The 18,029-nt window shown below is 29.5% G+C and overlaps 1 protein-coding gene and 1 long non-coding RNA gene across 2 annotated transcripts in view; one reads left to right on the top strand and one right to left on the bottom strand.

Moving 5' to 3' along the window:
- Positions 1-13,544, top strand: part of LOC145313885 (uncharacterized) — a 33,807-nt gene extending 20,263 nt beyond the window's left edge. The window contains exons 5-6 of the long non-coding RNA XR_013877543.1: positions 10,524-10,626; positions 13,027-13,544. This is a non-coding gene — a long non-coding RNA (uncharacterized LOC145313885). The remainder of the gene's footprint in view (positions 1-10,523; positions 10,627-13,026) is intronic.
- A 555-nt stretch (positions 13,545-14,099) lies between these two features.
- Positions 14,100-17,916, bottom strand: LOC145315191 (uncharacterized). Its single transcript, XM_080155231.1, has 14 exons — positions 17,868-17,916; positions 17,765-17,798; positions 17,552-17,599; positions 17,457-17,479; positions 17,108-17,219; positions 16,908-16,966; positions 16,791-16,829; positions 16,602-16,674; positions 16,452-16,511; positions 16,233-16,386; positions 15,901-16,003; positions 15,076-15,646; positions 14,652-14,727; positions 14,100-14,230 (listed from the first exon to the last, which is right to left on the bottom strand). Exons 2-12 carry the CDS (start codon positions 17,781-17,783, stop codon positions 15,341-15,343), a joined length of 996 nt encoding a protein of 331 aa, XP_080011357.1. The 5' UTR covers positions 17,784-17,798; positions 17,868-17,916; the 3' UTR covers positions 14,100-14,230; positions 14,652-14,727; positions 15,076-15,340.
- Between the last annotated feature and the right edge of the window lie 113 nt (positions 17,917-18,029).

Below are 18,029 nucleotides of genomic sequence, written 5' to 3'. Positions count from 1 at the left end.
ATTGGTCAGTTCGTTCACCCAGTGAGGGTAAAGGAGGTGGATAGGGATAGCGTTACTTTAGCCAGCTTTAAGTTTCACTTTATTAGAGTACATGATGATTTGGTGTAAGATCCAAGTAATAAATCCATTGCTCTTGTATCCATAAAAAACTGTTAAATAAGTATTACATCTTTTAGCAATTATATCCTTAAACGTTTCTACTTCTAGGTTATATTTCTTTTTTTAGTGTACATCCTTGTTTTATCACAAAAAGTTTACATTCCTTTGTGCTGAAGTGTTTTTTTTTCTCAAAAATCTCCAAATAAAATAAAAGTTCCAAGAAATGGTATTATTGACTGCCAATACAAAATATTTAGCTATATATAAAAAGAGCTCAATTCCAGGGAAGCGAGAGGAAATGAAAGGTTAAAAAATCTTCAAAACTTCCATAAATGTTCAAGCTACCACAGGCAGTATTTAGACTTGATGATTCGGGGGTGGAGGGAGATTTCTTTCCATTGTCCTCTCCTTGCATCCCTGGCTCAATTCTGTTTCAATTACACAATATTTCAAATATTTTTCATCACATTTTTTTTATGGAATTTTGGTAAACTGCAACAAAATTGTAGTTTCGCTGGAAAGTTTAGAAAACAACAAAATTCTGGTAAATCAAATATTTTATTTTTATAGATACTCCAAAACATATTCCAGGCCCTTTGTAGTTGAAATCACCAAACCAAAATATGGGTTTAACTAACTTTTTAGGCTATAGAAAGGCATCCCTATAATTCAGTCTTGGACCATTTGTAATGATTTGAGAGGTTTTTTTTATAATTACCACTAAAAGTCGACTTTCTTTTTTACTAAATGGATATAGAATACGTGGATATTGTAACAGGGGAATTTTTGTCGTCAATTTAGGTTACTAATATAGTCCTTAGATAATGGTCAATACGTTCCTTCATGGTCAGGAGAGTTGATGGTGAGGTTCCAAGGGTGGGGCTAGTTTGGATAAACAATTTATCAGGGTATGCAAGAATATCTCACATTATCCACATATTCTAAATCCATTTATTTACAAAAAACTTTACCATATTTCTCTAAAATATGAAAATATTATTATGTGCCATTGTAAGAACACTCAGAATAAATTTTGGTATCCTATCTATCTCTCTGTAATGAGAGATGTATCGTGCTTTGAAATATAATTTCATTTCAACCTTTCACGAAATATATAGTGCAATTTTTTATACTAAATATTCGGTTGTTAAGCGCAGCTACTCTATGACTATATAGGTCCCGTGGTTGTAATCCAAAAATGGAAGATAAATTAAAAAAAAACTCACTGTAGAATAATCGAGGACATCCAAGCTTTCTCGTTTTTTTTGTTTTTTTTGTAAGGGGTTGAGGGGTAAATAATTGTTTAAAGGTTGGTGATTGTGATTAAAAAAATTTTGGGTTGCTTAATGTACTCCAAATTTAGTTTGTGTAGGGTAAACATCCATTTACCCCTGTTGTTTTTTTACCATATTATGTTCCTTATTATTGCTTTGTTACTAATGAACTTAGATGTTCTTGTTTTCAACAAATATTGAGTTGTTCAATATTTCATTGCTCTAGAAATGGTATTGACATTTTGGATTGAGATATTTCAAAATCAGATATTTGATTGATCCAATTCTTTATGAAATCAATATTTTCTGGCAAAATCGCGCAAAAATTTCCAATGAAAAAATGCTGAGTACGTATTTTTTAGATCGTGGCTTTTTTAAAAGTAAAGCATTATCTCAGATTATTGAAAGACTTTTATTTTAGAATTTAAAATCTAATTCAAATTTATTGACAAACTAGTATTTGGTACTGTCAAAAACTTTGACATGATAATTTTTTTTTATCCTTCCATGAGCAAATATCGAGAACAGAACCCCTCCTAATACCAAGGCGCCTACAACGATTGTGCCCTTACCCTGCGAGGCTTATCTTTACCAAATATAACCTAACCTTACCTAAAGAAAAACAAAAATACGCGGAAATAGATCCCCCCCCCCCTCTTCTTATTTTCAGTATTTTAAAAATAAGAGGGAGTCTCCTGTGATTACAAACTGCTAATTTGGTTTTATTAACTAAAAGGCTGCGCTACAAATAAATATTTTTTTGCTTGTTATAGAAACATTAAAAAATCTGTTACATCCTTTCTTCTGTTGCGTATTCAAATATTCTAATTAATGATTACTAATCGATATATTATTACTTGGATGTTGCACCAGATTTTCATGTACTCTTATAAAGTAATTTTTGCAGCTGGCTAAAATAACTATACCCCCATCCACCCTCTTTACTTCATCCCATCCCGTCCCATTAACTGGATAAATGAATTTACCAATAAATAAAGGTTCATATTAGCAAGCAAAATTAACTACAAATATATCCACATTTATCCTATATCTATTTGATTAATAATATTTTTAATTAAAACAATATTACACAATCATATCTAAACTTTTATTTATTATCATTATATTATGATATTAAATGTTATGTAACATATTAAGTAATTAATGTTTCATTAAAATTTTATTTAAACAAGGATGACATTATCCGTAAGTAGCAAAGCGCAACAAAATCATTGGAGAAAATCAGATAACCTTTCATATACATATGATATATATGTTTTTTATATTTATATTTTTGTAAAATGACGGACAGACCAGTGGACCAATTATCTATAATACAAAGTAGAATGATGTCAGTCCGTCTGTCTGTCTGATCGTCCGTCTGTCTGTCCGTCTGTCCGTCCGTCCGTCCCTTAAGATCTCGGTAACCACTGAACCGATCGGATTCTACTCTTCAGGGAATATACCTACTGGTCCTGTGGTGGTTTTAGGCTATTTTCTTGGGGGGTGGGACACCCCCAACCCCCCCAAAAACAAAAAATCCCCCCGATTTTTTTATTACCTCTTGGGGCGAAGCCGCTAGTATTATATACTGAGTTTAGGAATCTTCCCAACATCCGAGATATCACGTTTCCCACATAGCGTTACGGACTGACGAACGGATAGAAAAGTTAACTATAGAACATATTCGCTATGAAATTGGTTATCTTAAAAAAACTAAAATTTGCTAATAAAAACTTAATTTATAGCCGAATTTATTCTGTTTTAGAAATTAATTCTAATTTTTAAACATCAAAAACATTGCATATCAAATGTTGCAATCTCTTTCATAATAAATATCTGCTCTATCTATAAAGCCTGAGCCACACAACACTTGTTTATTATTCACATGCAACAAAGCTTAGCAGAGATATCTAGCTATCTTTCTATCCTTGCTACCCGGTATATAATCATATTTTTTATATCTATCAAAATCTTTTTACTGATTTCAGATTTTTTACTTTTGACGAACGGCACACTTACTCAGTATAAAGACTTGCGGACCATTATAAATGTTTTTACAAAACAAAACAAAAATAAATAGACATAACGATTGCTTTTGTAGTGAAAGTTGTTTTTCTTTTAAGGGTTGAACTGTTAAAAGGGGTTAATATATGTCCATAGAAGGTTTCAAACTATATTGCTTAGTGAACTTAGAGACGTCTAGGGGCAAAGCCGCTAGTTGTTGTTTAAAATAAAATGTATATTGGCTATATTAAAATGATATTAGTTATCTTGTAGAAACACTATCAAAAAAAAATGCTTTACATTAATCAGTGGCCGAAAATTAAAAATGTTTAAACGTTTTTTTTGTGCATTGCTTGCCTTTCATTACGCGAATATGGATTTTTAAATTACGGGATTAAAATTACGCAATATTGGATTGATCTATGTGTAGATTATGAAAACAGAACGACATTGTAAGAAATAAAAAGTGGGGGGGGGGGGGTGGACATGAGGATTTGCATATAGGTCATAAAATAAGAATGAAATTCAAATTAACCCTGTGACATAATTTCAAAATGGATTTTTTTTGTAACATAGCCTTTATCAATTACAATTGGTAGATAAAAACTTTGACATCAACACATAATTGATGTTTTACTTTTCTGTGAAACAAACTATTAAAGACAGTTTTACCTCGAATTTTACGACATCAGTAAGTAAGTAAGTTTTACTTGTGCTTTGCATAAAAATAAGAAATATTGGTGCCTTCCTTCAAAGAGCCTGAAGAGCACAGTATCCCATTATTTCTTTTATAAATAGAAAACAAGAGGGGATATTTATTGCTGTATACCTAACCCCTGCTAGGGCTTCTCTCTACCCCATGACCTTACATAATCGAGGGTAAATTTAAAATTGATTTTAAAAGAGTTCTGTGCATGATTTGACACTTTGAGGGTAACCACCAATAGCCTGTTGATGAGCAAAGGCTTTTCTTCATAACATTATATGTATGATATCTGATATAGCAGTAGTAGATCAGTTATGACGAGCTCAAAGCCTATCTTTTCCCCCAACAAATAGCGGACAAGTTGCTCTTATAAATTAACGTGCTGGGTTAATGCCGGTTTTCATATACCGTTTAGATCTTTATGGTTGGTCAATGACGGTTTTCTATTGTTAATATTTTTATGTCTGCCTGCATTTTTAGATCATGTATCATTTTACAAATAATATGGATGGGTGTACCTTTAAACCCCATTAGCATATTAATAATAGCAAATATGTATTGTAATCATAAATAGATCTAGTTTAGGCTGCACCTATTTTTACACAATTTCCAGAAAAGTTTGATACTAGTCCATTGAAGGTTTTCTGTGCAGCTGTAAAAGACTAGGTATTTGAAATTCAATAGGCTTTTAAAAGTATTGAATTATGTTGACTTACCTTCTACAAATTAAACCTACTAGATTTTAATTGCTGTGCTACGTAAATATTTTTTTTTGTATTTGTGTCTGGACACTGAACATGTATTTTTATCTTGGAAGCAATAGAATTTTTATCTTGACAGCTAGGTATACCATACTATAGGTGTCGGCAATAGACATGATATATCTAGATGGTTCATCTGACCACAAAATTCGTCAAACTGATAAAGCGATTCTATGGCAGACAAACACATTTGTTTATTTTTTGCATTCAAGTTATACAAGCGACGAAATTTTTCGAGGATATAGTTTCTTGAAAGCTAACTTTATCCCAAGAAAATCAAAAGGTTTTGTCATGTGCTTCACCCTATACTAGGAGATTAATTTTTACTCAATATAATTTTCCAAGAAATGCTTTATCTTAAGAAATGTGACTATTTATAGCTGGCTCATTCTGCGAGCGAAAAGAATAAAGTTATGCCCTTTCATTCCAAAATCTGTACCAATTTTAACCAATGACACATCTAGAATGCATCTCCATTCTCCTAGTGGCTGATTTAGAGAGTATGTCTCTATTGTCTCAGGGTATTATATATTGTAGATGAAATATTGTACTTGTACCATGGTTTAGGTTAATAACAAGGATAACTACATCCATTACTTGTCAGTTAGGTAGCTATACTATACTATTGGACATAGGTGTCAAAACTTGAAAACTGGTATAATTCATTTAATCCTATAACATAAAGTAGTACGTTTTTTTGTCTGAAGCTTAAGATCTAGGAAAATACTGGTTCAACTCGATTGTTCTTTTCGGGAAAGCTTTGTAGATGTCATTGGGTGGATGAAGGCTATTTTCCTGACCTAATTCGCCCCCCTAATTATAGGCTAGGTGTTAGGTGCAAAGCAACTAGTATTTAAATAAACTGTTATTATTAGAAATTCAGTTTAAGTTTTTAAGTCTTAACTTTATCTTATTAGTAAAACTGTCTCGAAGGAGTAAGGATTTACAGAAATAAGAACAGACAACTAATCTAAACTATAGAGTTGGAGCGCTACGGCATTTTTTATCATATTCGGTCAAGAGAAGATAAAGATGAGAATGTTTTCAATTTTCATGTGATAAAAAAATATTTTAACAATTTGTTACAGTATTGGCCTAAGAATATTATTTGAAATGCCTAAAGACAATTTAGCATTGGACTATTTATGTTTTTAGAGCAGGTTTGCTACAAAAAAATAATCATTAAGCTTCGTGTCAATTATGATTAAATATGCAATTTTGTAAGGTAAACAGAGGCGCTGCTAAAAAGGCGACACAAGTTAAAAAGGTCAAATCAAAAATGTTGCTAGGTTGAAGAAGTGTTGGTGAGGTTGGGAAGGGTCAACTCTAAAAAAATGGTTGTGTTACAATCAAACAAACTACGAGTAAAATGTTCATAGAAAGCTTAAAATGAAAATGTTCAACTTCAATATAACTATATCTAGCAAACTGTCTCAATTTGACTTAGATATCTTAATTAATATTTTCAAGAAAAATTTAGATAAATGAATAGTTATATAACGCATAGACTACTTTTCAAGGATTATAAAATAAAAAAATTATTAAGATTAAAACCATTTGCCAACAAAACTGGTATAAGTTTGTATGATTTTTTTTTCATTTCCGTGGAAAATTGTCTGTAAAACGATGTTACACATAGTTTTTAAGTATTGCTGAGAACCGTTTATAATCCAGCAGAAATTAATCGGTTTCGAAACCATACTAGAATAAGGTTAACAAGATTAATTTTATCACATTATTTGTGACTAAAAGAAGTTTTAATATCATATACTTTATAAGCACACCTATCAAAACATTTAGTAATACTAGAAGATGGTGCGCTGAGGAATTGTGTTTGCCTAAAATGACCTCTTCGTGTTAGAAAAAAAGTATAATATTTTTACAATACAGCGAAAAACTATTCTTTTTTGCTTTTCATATACAAAACCACTAAAAAAAAGAATAATAATTAGCAATTATGTCCATTAATGACAAAAATGTATACAGAAAAAGGTGTTAAACTAATATATTGCATTCTATTTTATTTTTTCAAATTATAATATGTAAAATATATTTCAGAATTAAACACACTTTTTTTTAAAATCAAATCAGTCAAAAAGTTTGTGCTTAATAGTTAGTTTATTGAATTAACTTATCCTAAAAAGATAAGAAAAGGAAAGGTCACAGGGCAAGATAAGATAACTGCAGCTTATAATACCAGAATCAAGGATATAGAGAAAGGACAACGGGAAATTTATTTTATATACATCTAGCTTTTTGTGCCTTATTTATCTCAAAACATTATTCGGACGGTCCAGCTAATGGCCAAGATAATTATAATATCAAATTTAGCTCCAATGTCCTATCCTTGTAAATCCCTGTAAAGAATATTTACCAGAAAAAAACTGTTGGCAAATATTTTGCATAGGCACTTAGTGTCCTTACGATCCTGCTAATCATAAAAGCATAATATCAAAATAAAATTCAAGGTGTATATGTCAATTTTATGGCTTCTAATTAAAGTTGTTATATTATGATTATCAAGTTTCCTACTAGACCTTTTATAGAATAATAATAATAATAATAGAATAATAATTATTATTAAAATCTTATATCCAAAGCACTTTATAATTGTATACTTGTTTATACAATGAAAATTTAAAGATTTACATTATGATATGTTACTTATAAAATTTACTGTTTAAAAATTTTATTTTTTTTGAAGAAACACAAAGGGTAATCTTCTTCTGTATAAACATGTTTATTTTTGGACGTCACCGAAACTGTCCAAATTTTGTATAACTTTTGCGGAACAAGTTCCAATTACGTCATATTTTTCTTTCCCGAAAAAGGGAGGGGGGGAAGAAAATCTCTTCAAAAGAGATGGGGAAAACCCCCTTTTCTCTCATCTCTTTTTTCTTCCCCCCTTCCCTTTTTTTTCTTTCCCCCTTCTCTTTTTCGGGAAAGAAAAATATGACGTAAGTGGAACTTGTTCCGCAAAAGTTATACAAAATTGGGACAGTTTCGGTGACGTCACACGACATATATCATCCTCTTTTATTGGTGGTGCAATAAAAATAACCCTAAAACTTTTTTTAAAGCAAAGCTTTTCTATGATTAGATTCAGTCCGTCTGTTCGTACGTTCGTCTGTAACAGTTACGTTTTTTAGTTTATTTAGACTTGCTAGAATTGTCCTATCGGTTTCAAATTTTGCATGATGTTCAGCACGTTTAAGGAAGGATAACTACTCTACAACTCTACCAGAAAGTCCGTATTTTAATTAAACCATACCAAAGTTTTTTTTTTTACTTTTTGTATGAGTGAAAAGAAATATCTGATTAACTTAGTTTCAAAAATAGGGTCCAAAATTATAACTAAAGATTATTGCATTTAATTTATGTATAAAACCACAATGCCCAATGTTGCTAATGACTTTTTAATGGCTTTAAAATATAAGTGGATATCATGACAGGAGAAAATTTTGTCAATTTAGCTTACTAAATTGTTCATTTATATGTCAGTTCTTCTGGAGTATAGGGGATAAGGTAAAGTGGGTGGAAGTGGAGAAACATTATTTCAGCCCGCTGCTAATTTCACTATCTTAGAGAACATGAAGTAATAATATATCCATTAACTTATTGGAAAGGGTTGGGAATGATGTTTTCAATGAAATATTTTGCACTTACACTCCTCTGAAATAACCTCACCAGAACTTTAGTAAAATATCCAAAGAAACAAAATATTTAGCCTCCAACCTTTCCGCAAAGTAAAGAAGTAGTTTTTGTTGTATTATTGTATTCGGTACACACAGAAAAGGACATGAATAGTCATACCCTAATTATGAAAATTTTGACTAAAGTAGCTTTGATATTTTCAATAATAGCGGTAGTTTTTTACGGTAGTATTTATTGTATATTATAAATAAGTTTATTTAACTTTACAAACTAGTAAAGTTTCCGTGTCGTAATCTGCTTAGAATTGTCCAAACTAATGCCGCTGCACCTTATTTGCTGTGCGTATGCACGTTAGTGTTTACTCATTGCAGCAGGAATAACCAATTTTACATTTCAAAAACAACTAAATATGAGAACAAAGTATGGATTTTAAATGTGTAAAAATAAAGAAAGTAAAAGTTAATTAGAAGATTCAATCTATTATTCATAGGAAGCAAACCAGTTCTAAACTGTGAAAGTTCAAAATTTTCCAGTATGCCTTCGAAATAGATAAATATGGATTAGAACCAATTTTCAGCCATACTGAAAAATCATGTATTCCATTGTATTACAAACACCCACTAATCCTTAAATAAAAACCATAAAATAATACTAGTTTTGTTATGGGTCTGAGTCTTCGGCAAACAAAACTGGATCAAATCTTAAATTTTTTTAGTTTAATATCCACGGAAAGCTGCCTATTATACGATGCGATAAATAATTATTCTTTTTAAAAAGGCATAGACTTTTTTGTAGGTTAGAATTATGTTTCGCCCGAATTTGACAATCTTTAAAACTATGCAAAAGTTTATAATCGCATTATAACCCGCATTTCATGTTTCTTCGTAGGCATACAAATACAGAGATGCACTTAGTTAAAAAATTAATTTTTATCATCGTTTTTGCCTTGGAGGAGAAGAATTTAAGTGGCAGCTATTGTTTTATGTTTATACAAAACCTGTAAGATTTAGCCTTCAACAATTTAAGATTTTTAACTTTATTGTTTTAGAAAAAAATATAACAGTACACTTCTTTTAGCCATACATATTTTTTTAATGACTGTTCTATTTTTTTCGTACAAACAAAGATTTCTTTTTTATATAATTTCATCTGCTTTGGAGAAACACTTGTGAGTGCGGCATTGTTTGCTGAAGTAAAGCCTATGCTAAGTAAATAGAAAGGAAACATATCGACAAGGACGTCATAAATGAATATGGTACAACTTACTAAGTATTAAATATTAACCTTAATTATATCAATGAAAATGAGTTAAAATCTTATCTTAAAATCTTTAAAATATACTGAACAATATCCCCACTTTAATTTTTGTTTTTCAAGAAAAAACATTGATAAAGTTTTTGGGTCCAAGATATATTTAGGTTTAAAAGCTCACGTTTTACCTAACATTTGCTAAAATTTATTTTGCAAAAAAATTCCATTGAACTATCTTTTTTAAACCAATATTTGTGATGTTTCTTTTATGTTAGATTAGGTAAAATTATGTTAATGAACCCTGCAGGATAAAAAATGAAATAGTAATTGAACCAAAGGTGATATTAACTGCTCAACTCCATATAAATTTTCTTTTGAAGCCCCTAAAAAAATACTTTAAATAATCTAAATATTTGCTTTACTCTTTGAATGTATGATTAAAAAAGTTTTGATAGGTAAATCAAATCTTTTGTTATGATTGTTCAGGATTAAATTTCCATTGTTTGCTGCTATACTTTAATTGGACAGTTTTATAAAGAATTTTTTCTTGCATACATAACCTTTTTAAAAACTTCAAGCTTGTGTTTTGTTAAGTATATATTTTGTAATTTCACTTTAAATTATTTTGATAACTTTTGTATTTATTTAAAGTATATACTTATCATATACTTTATTTTATACCTATCGACCCAATATACAAATACCATTTATTAAGAAAACCTCGTGGTTATATCTTTGACATTGTATCCTAATTCAATTTATTTTTTTCAGGCCTTATGGATTTGGAGCTTGGGGCTGGGGCTCTGCCGGCTATGGAACTTATAACACCTATGTGGCCAGCCCTAATATCTATGGTGGATATATGTAAATTAAGGTAATCAAAAAATCACAACATTTCTATTGCTTTCCCCCATTTTCCTTTCGAGCATCGGAACTCTCGAAACCCTCTGATTTGAAATTAAATGAAAATTAGATAGTTTTTATTCGTTTGTTATTATTTTAAGTCAGGTTAGGGCCCACTCATAGGTTAGGCATAGGGAATAAAAACAAATTTTAAATTCATTTTAAATATATGGGGGTGGGATGAGTTTTTAATGCTCGGTTAGCACTTTCATGAAAAGCACTTCAAAACTTAGTTAATTAATAGCTGCAAATTCAAAATAAATTTTCAAATTTCTAAAAATATTTGACAAATAAAAATGTTCAAGTTCAATTCATGGGTCAAAATGGATTCTTATTTTGTTTTTCCGCCAAGAATAAAGAGACGCAAGAGGAGGAAAACTCCTAAAACAAAAAAGTTTGAATTTTTGTTTAGAATTATCATTACAGAAAACATTATGACATGTCCATCAAAAGTAATATTTAAACGACAATAAAGTAAAGTAAAGGACATAATTAAAAAATTTTCAGATTTTGCATTTATGATGTGTGTATTCTATACTATTGAAAAAAAAATTAACCGTTCACCAAATTTCTATGTTCTCTGTTAAAGTAAACCACACAGCGGGCTAAAATAACTATTCCCGCCTTCCACCCCTTTTATCCCATCCCTTTCCTTTCTTACTGGATTAACGAACTTAACACAGGGGAAGTAACCTAAATTGACAACAAAAAAAATTATATGTCATAATATCCACGTTATTTCTACATCCATTATATTTTTATTCTTGAAACATAATATCTAGTGGTCAAAGGTTCCGCGGAGTTGCAACAATTTGTGTTCTGCAATTTTAATTTTTATGCGTAAAGTGTTTATCCAATACAGCATGAGAAATAATAAAGAGTACAACAATTTTGTCTGTCCGTTAGATACTATACTCCTGGTTAAAGCAAAATAACTCATTAATCACGTGGTCATAGGTGTTCTGCTTTTCAGGGAATATTCATCATAGTTTTAGTAAATTGTATGTTATTTTAGTATCAACTCTTCCCCCTCCCCCACCAATAAGTAGTATTTTAACTTAGGGATCTAAAGGTGTAAGACAATGGTCAATTAAATGATATACATTCCCCATGATGACACTCAATAATTAACCCATATGTAGTTTATAATTATTGGTTGAAGCGTTTGGACACTCAACTTAATGAACCAACCAAACAAAAGCCAAAGTTGTTTAGCCAACGAATAAAAAAAACATTATCATAAAACTCTGGGGACTTGTGTAATAAACAGTCCAATGTCCCCTCCCTCACGAATTATGTAGTCTAGTTTTCTCATCTTATAGGGCAATGACACAAGAAAACAAATACAAATTTAAATTTACAACTATTTTGTGTAAACACTGAACTAAATTCTTGCAGTGAAATTTGGTTGAACTTTGGTTGTAGATATATTTAGGTACTACAGTGGTTGACTATTTTGGCTTTTGGTAAACCTTTAATTTATAATAATTTGGCATTAAAATAATTCTGCATTTTTAATTCTTTTTATGCATAATTAGTAATAGATTATCTAAAGTTAATAATTTTAATCACAAGAAAACAAGATTTAAGATTAGTTTTATGTGACATATAGTAGAGATAATCTATATTTTTTTACCTGGATGTTGCACCACATTTTCATGTGCTCTAATAAAGTGATGCTCACAGCAGGCTAAGATAACGTTACCCCCGCCCCATCCTTGTATATCCTATATCCATTGTTGAGAAACTATTAAAATAAAAATTGAAAATAAAGTAATAGAGAAAAACATGGTGAGGCATCATTAAAAATCAATAATCAAGTTTACAAATCTGACCTTTGCAATTTTCTTGTGTTGAAATTAAGGCTAGACTGTTTGACATTTTTACCAAGAGCCAGTTTTCTATTAACCGAAAGTGGTTCTATCATTAAAATGCATTATTAACTTTTCCTTTAGGGCAAAAAAAGTTTGAACTTGATATGCACTTTACCTAGGTTTCGTGAATTTTGAAACAAAACATCAGAGATCAAAAGGGATAAAAACGTTGGCCGATAAATTGATATACAATGTACATCCCCAATGATGATACAGAGAAGTATTCCTTTGTAGATTACAATCCGTGGTTGAAACGTTTGAACACTCAACTTGATAAGCTAACCAATCAGAATTCAATAATAGTTCCCGAAGTTGTGAAGCCAACAAAATAGAAAAAGTTATTATAAAACTTTGGGGACTAGTGTAATAAACAGCCCAATGCCTGATCTCCCTTCCTTCAAAATCCGTGAAGAAATAGAGCTAGAATTACATATAACAAGAATAATCTTTTAGAAACTTTTCTAGATTTTTATTGACAATGCTTTTTTGTATTTCAGATAGCTGAGCAATCAAACTGAGCACTTTTAACAAACCGAAGAAAGAAAAGATTGAACCAAAAAAAATGGAGATAGTTAGTTCAAGTATGGCTTTAAAATTAAGTCAAAATTATCATTTAATGCAAATTATCATTTTACTTTTACTTTTTAAGATTTTCTCTCTAAATTTTTGAACTGCCATACTTAATTGTGTTATATGTAATAAGTATAATATTGTGCCAAGTATAAATATATTTTTTTAAACATTAAATTAACCAGTTCTTAATTTTTTTATGATCTGCTATGTAATGATTTTAATAAATGATAAAAAAACGTGACAATTTTCTAAAAGTAAGCAAACATTATTTTTTGTTAATATATCTTCAAAACTTTAATCAAATCATGTTAACTTTAAAATAAAAAATCTTTTAAGATAAAAATAATAGATGTAGTTTATATTGATAATATAATATAGTATTTCCTACACTTGTTTATAAAATGAAATAATGATTCATTTGTTTAATAAAATATTAAGAAAATTTCTAGTTTGCTTTTATTTGTAAGGATGACAACATTCATAAGTAGAGTAATAAGTAAAAGTAAAGAAGTAAGTAATTTATACATTATAGGGAACAGAATAAGAAAGCAAGATGATATGTGAAAAGAACATCTCGAAACCTCAACATTTTAATATACATACCATTTGCAGCATTACTGTGAGACCAACAGTCCAAGTAAATTGTATACTGGATGTTAATTGTAAAGAAATCTTAACAAAAAAATAACAGACTTCATAGAAGATTCCCTTAACACTTCTCAATGACCATGAGTATACAGCCGCCTTCTACGGGTTTTTCATCTTACTATCGATATATTATTACTTGGATGTTACAACCCATTTTCATGTACTCTTATAAAGTGATACTCGCAGCTGGCTTAAATAACGATACCTCCATTCACCCCCATTAACCCATCCCTTTATTTACTACTGAATAACCGAACTGGCCAATAAATGAGGTTTGTATTAGCAAAAAAAGAAAAATAGTCGTCAAGAAAAATAAAAAACATACTTGTCTAATACTGGTTCTTTTTAAATTTATTCCAATATATATATGACACGTATAAAAAAAAGTTTATATTTTAAATTTTGAGACTTTATAGACCATGCTTTTGAAAGCTGTATTTAGGAGGAAACAGGCTGTCATCATCATAAACACTATCAACTCTGAAAAGAGAAAAAAAAGGAACTAAAGCAAATAATATAAATATCGAGCCAAAAATAAATAACAATATGTCTCTGCTGACTTATATCGAAAGCAAATACAAAAAAAACATGCTTAGATGGATCTGGATGGAAGATGCCTAAATTATGTATTTTTGGTAGCAAAGTTACTCTATAAGTGTTTGTGTCTGTACTTCTGTAAGTCTATTGTTCTTTCTTTACCCTTCATGCTCATTTTTTTACTTCCCTCAATATTTGACCGAATCTGTTGCTTATAATTTAAAGTAGCAATGCTATTATTTTACGTAATCGTTCTTGTTGTTGATTCTTTACCATATTAAAGACAACCCCTTATCCTTAAATAATAATATAAAAGTATAGATTCCTCTAGGGCCGTCGCCGCTAAAAATAAGCTACTGTATACCTATGAAAGTAATAATAGAACCTCCAAAGTATAATCCAAAATTTCCACCAACTGCTGACATCAAGTCATTCACGCCCTGTTAGAATAAGTTTATCGATTTTTTTACTCAAAATAAATGTTATTTTTGTTATTTCCTCAGCTGTAATTAATCACTTTGGGCTGTTATTTCACTAGTCCCCAAAGATTTTATGATAACATTTTCCTACTCGTTGACTTAATTTTTTAGACTTTTGTAAAATTTTTATCAGTTGGTCCATAAAATTGAGTGTCCAAACATTTCAACCACTTATTGTAATCTTTAGAAGGGGTAATTTTGAATATCATCATAGGGACCATCAAATTATCGGCCATAGTCTTATCGTTGAAATCCCTGTCATTTCATGATATAAAATATTTTTGGATATGTCTTTTTTAAATTACTTACACTTGAACGATAGATGAGTTGTGTGTATTCTCTATTTGGTCTGTACACCTCGATTATTATCATAGCTATGCATTAAAACTTCATTATTCCTATACGTTTTCTGATTTGGGAAGGGTTCAGGGAATTGAAATAAAATAGAATTCTGCTCCCCTTGACATTACAAAAGACGAAATTCAAAACCTTGCTACTAAAAAAATAATTAAAGCACTAGTGAAATGATAAAGATGTAGAAAGAAGTTATAATAAATAGAATATTTCCAAATGTTTAATTAAACATCAAAAGTGAGGGAAAAATGTTATTTCCTGTTTTGACATTTTCATTTGATATAAAATTTGTTGATGGGTCTGTAGCAGATTCTGTTGCTATGGTAGAAACTGTACTTGTTGATATTGTTGATGTTGCAGATGTAGTTTGTAAAGCACTTGTAGTAGTAATTTTTTCAGTTTCATTTACAGATGAGTTATGTACAGTAGTTGTGTCTGTTGTTGTTACTGATGATATATCTGAAGCAGTTGTTGCAGTGGTGGTTGTTTCGTTGCTATTATGTTTTGCTACCCAATCTCTTAAAGTCTAAAATATGTTATTACACTAGTTTAATAATAACGTTTTCTGTTTCGTTGGTCTTTTAATTAATTTTGATTGGTTTGTTTAATTTAATTGAGTGTCCAAACGTTTAATTTACTAATTGTAATCTACAGAAGGGGTAATTTTATGTATCGTCATTAGGGATGTACATCAATTAATCGGTGATTGTCTTATTCCTTTAGATCACTACATTATAGTACTTTTTCTTAAGTTATTATTTTCAAAACAGAAACAAAAACCTGAGATATGACAGTAGAAGAAATTTCTGTTTCATACATATTCTTTTTACAGTCCTCAGGACAATTGATAAAACCTTCTGTACTGTTAAATTTCTCTTTTGAGCTAAATTTTTTCATAATATTAAGATGAAATAAAAATATTAAATTTTTTGTTCAAATTACAATGCCAGTACCTAATATTTTCATTTAAATATACCCAGTTTAAACAGAAAACGGTTCAAACTAAATTCTGATTTGATGTATCTAATTTATATTATACAGTAAATGTACCTATAAATTAAGACTTGTTACCCAAGTGTTTAAAATTTTTTTCTAATTAATATCAGCTTTACCTGATCTTAAAAGTGTTTAACTGCAAAGGCGTGCAAAATGTTAGATTATCCACTGGTGGATACACAGGTGAATTACAATCTGCATTACTACTTATCATTAGTTGCTTCTTCTTTTCTAGGCAAATGTTTTGATTGTAGTTGTATCCAGAAAACACTAGAAAAAAAACATTAATTTGTATCTTCAATAATTCTAAAAAATAAACTTTTTAAATTACCTACCTAAGTGATTATAGCTCTTGTCAGATTCTGGCACACAGTCAGATGTAAAGGCTGTAAAACCTTAATAATTTAACATAATTATTGGTTTAATTTAATTATATAATTTTTATATTAAAAATTTATTTATAGCTCTATAATTATATACATTACCTTCTTTTAAAGATTCTTTGTTTATGACAGTTTTTGTTATCTTAATTCTGTTATAAGTATCTTCAGACAAAAACTTAATATACATATATATATAATATACAAAATATATAATATAATTTATACAATAACGTTTAAAAGAAATAAAAAAAACATCAGATATTTATAATAAACTTAAAATTTTTGTTTTACCTTGAGGTTCTTAGTAATTGAATATGAAATGCCATCTCTCTAGAAAATAAAAAATTTCATAATACACATAAATGTTTCTGTAATTTACCCTTTTTTATAAAAAAAAATAAAGGTAACCTTATTAAGAATTCCAAATCCAACTCCACTGAAAGTAAATGATTCCCAAGGACTCATGCCTTAAATAATTTGAACAAATATTTGAGTAAATTTTTCATCAAAGCTTTTCAATAATTGTCAGTTTTTCAATTTATACATGTTAGAATTGGCATTGTTAGATGATTCTTGCGACAATCATGCATAATCTAAAACAAATATACTTGTGTTGAAATATGTGAGATATCTTGCGGTGATTGCTACCATCATAATTCCTTCCATTAGACCTCCTTCATGTACTGTAAGGTTAACCTTTTCTTGATCACTGCTGAAACACTTGAAATACAACAATATAAAGATAAGTATTTGCCTGAGGAGTAAAACACATAGATACTTTTTATAGTGCCTATAAAAATGTCATCATGCTGGCTATTTGTCAATAAAATTAATACTGGCCTGCAATCGGTAATTTAGTCTTTATATTTGCATATCATTGGTCATTTGTATTGCATGACGTCATTTTTTAAGGCATTATAAAGAGCTCCAAACATATAACAATATTTAATTCTTTACCTTAAATCCATCAACATATGTACCTGTAAAACGTTGTATTAATAAATGAATATATATATATATTATATTAATTATTTAAAAATATGATTTCTTACCTCGATCCATAAAGTAACAACATCCTTTATATTCATCACCAAGCTTCCCTTTAAAAAATTTATACAAGGAAAGTTCCATAATAAAATTTATATTTTTTTTTTCATCAATTTGATTTTTAGTACATAGAAAAGTTAATCTTACTTACGGAAGGCCTTGAAAAAAGAAATTGTTCTTTAGGATTTTACAATGTAAAATGATTTTTAAACAATTACCTACTCTGCAATACACCATCACTTCTTCACAACTCTGAAAATGGATTTTTTTTATATTTTAGTTATTTTTCTATTTCTAAAAATGAATGAATTTCTTTTATACCTTTGTGACATTGTTTAGAAGAGCAATTGTGTTATTTTCAAATTTGTTCAAAACTAATTCAAAATGTTTTCATTTTAGATTTATTAGAGGCTACACCATCTAGCCTGCAGTATAAATTTTGAATGAAAATAAAAGTAAAAAAGAGGTGAGGTGTGTTGGAAA

Source organism: Acartia tonsa, chromosome 3 (assembly GCF_053477335.1).
Source record: "Acartia tonsa isolate MP-2025a chromosome 3, ASM5347733v1, whole genome shotgun sequence".
Lineage (NCBI taxonomy): Eukaryota > Metazoa > Arthropoda > Copepoda > Calanoida > Acartiidae > Acartia > Acartia tonsa.
Note: the sequence above shows the minus strand (reverse complement) of the source record. Positions and strands in the feature narration are given on the sequence as shown.

Bases quoted from the DNA above. Each gene is read 5' to 3' on its own strand.
- LOC145315191 (XM_080155231.1), bottom strand. The intron at 16,967-17,107 runs GTATATTTGTTT...AAATTATTTAAG, and splicing joins TCTCACATATTTCAACACAA to GCATGAGTCCTTGGGAATCA. The intron at 16,512-16,601 runs GTAATGTATATA...TAAATTATTAAG, and splicing joins CAAAGAATCTTTAAAAGAAG to GTTTTACAGCCTTTACATCT.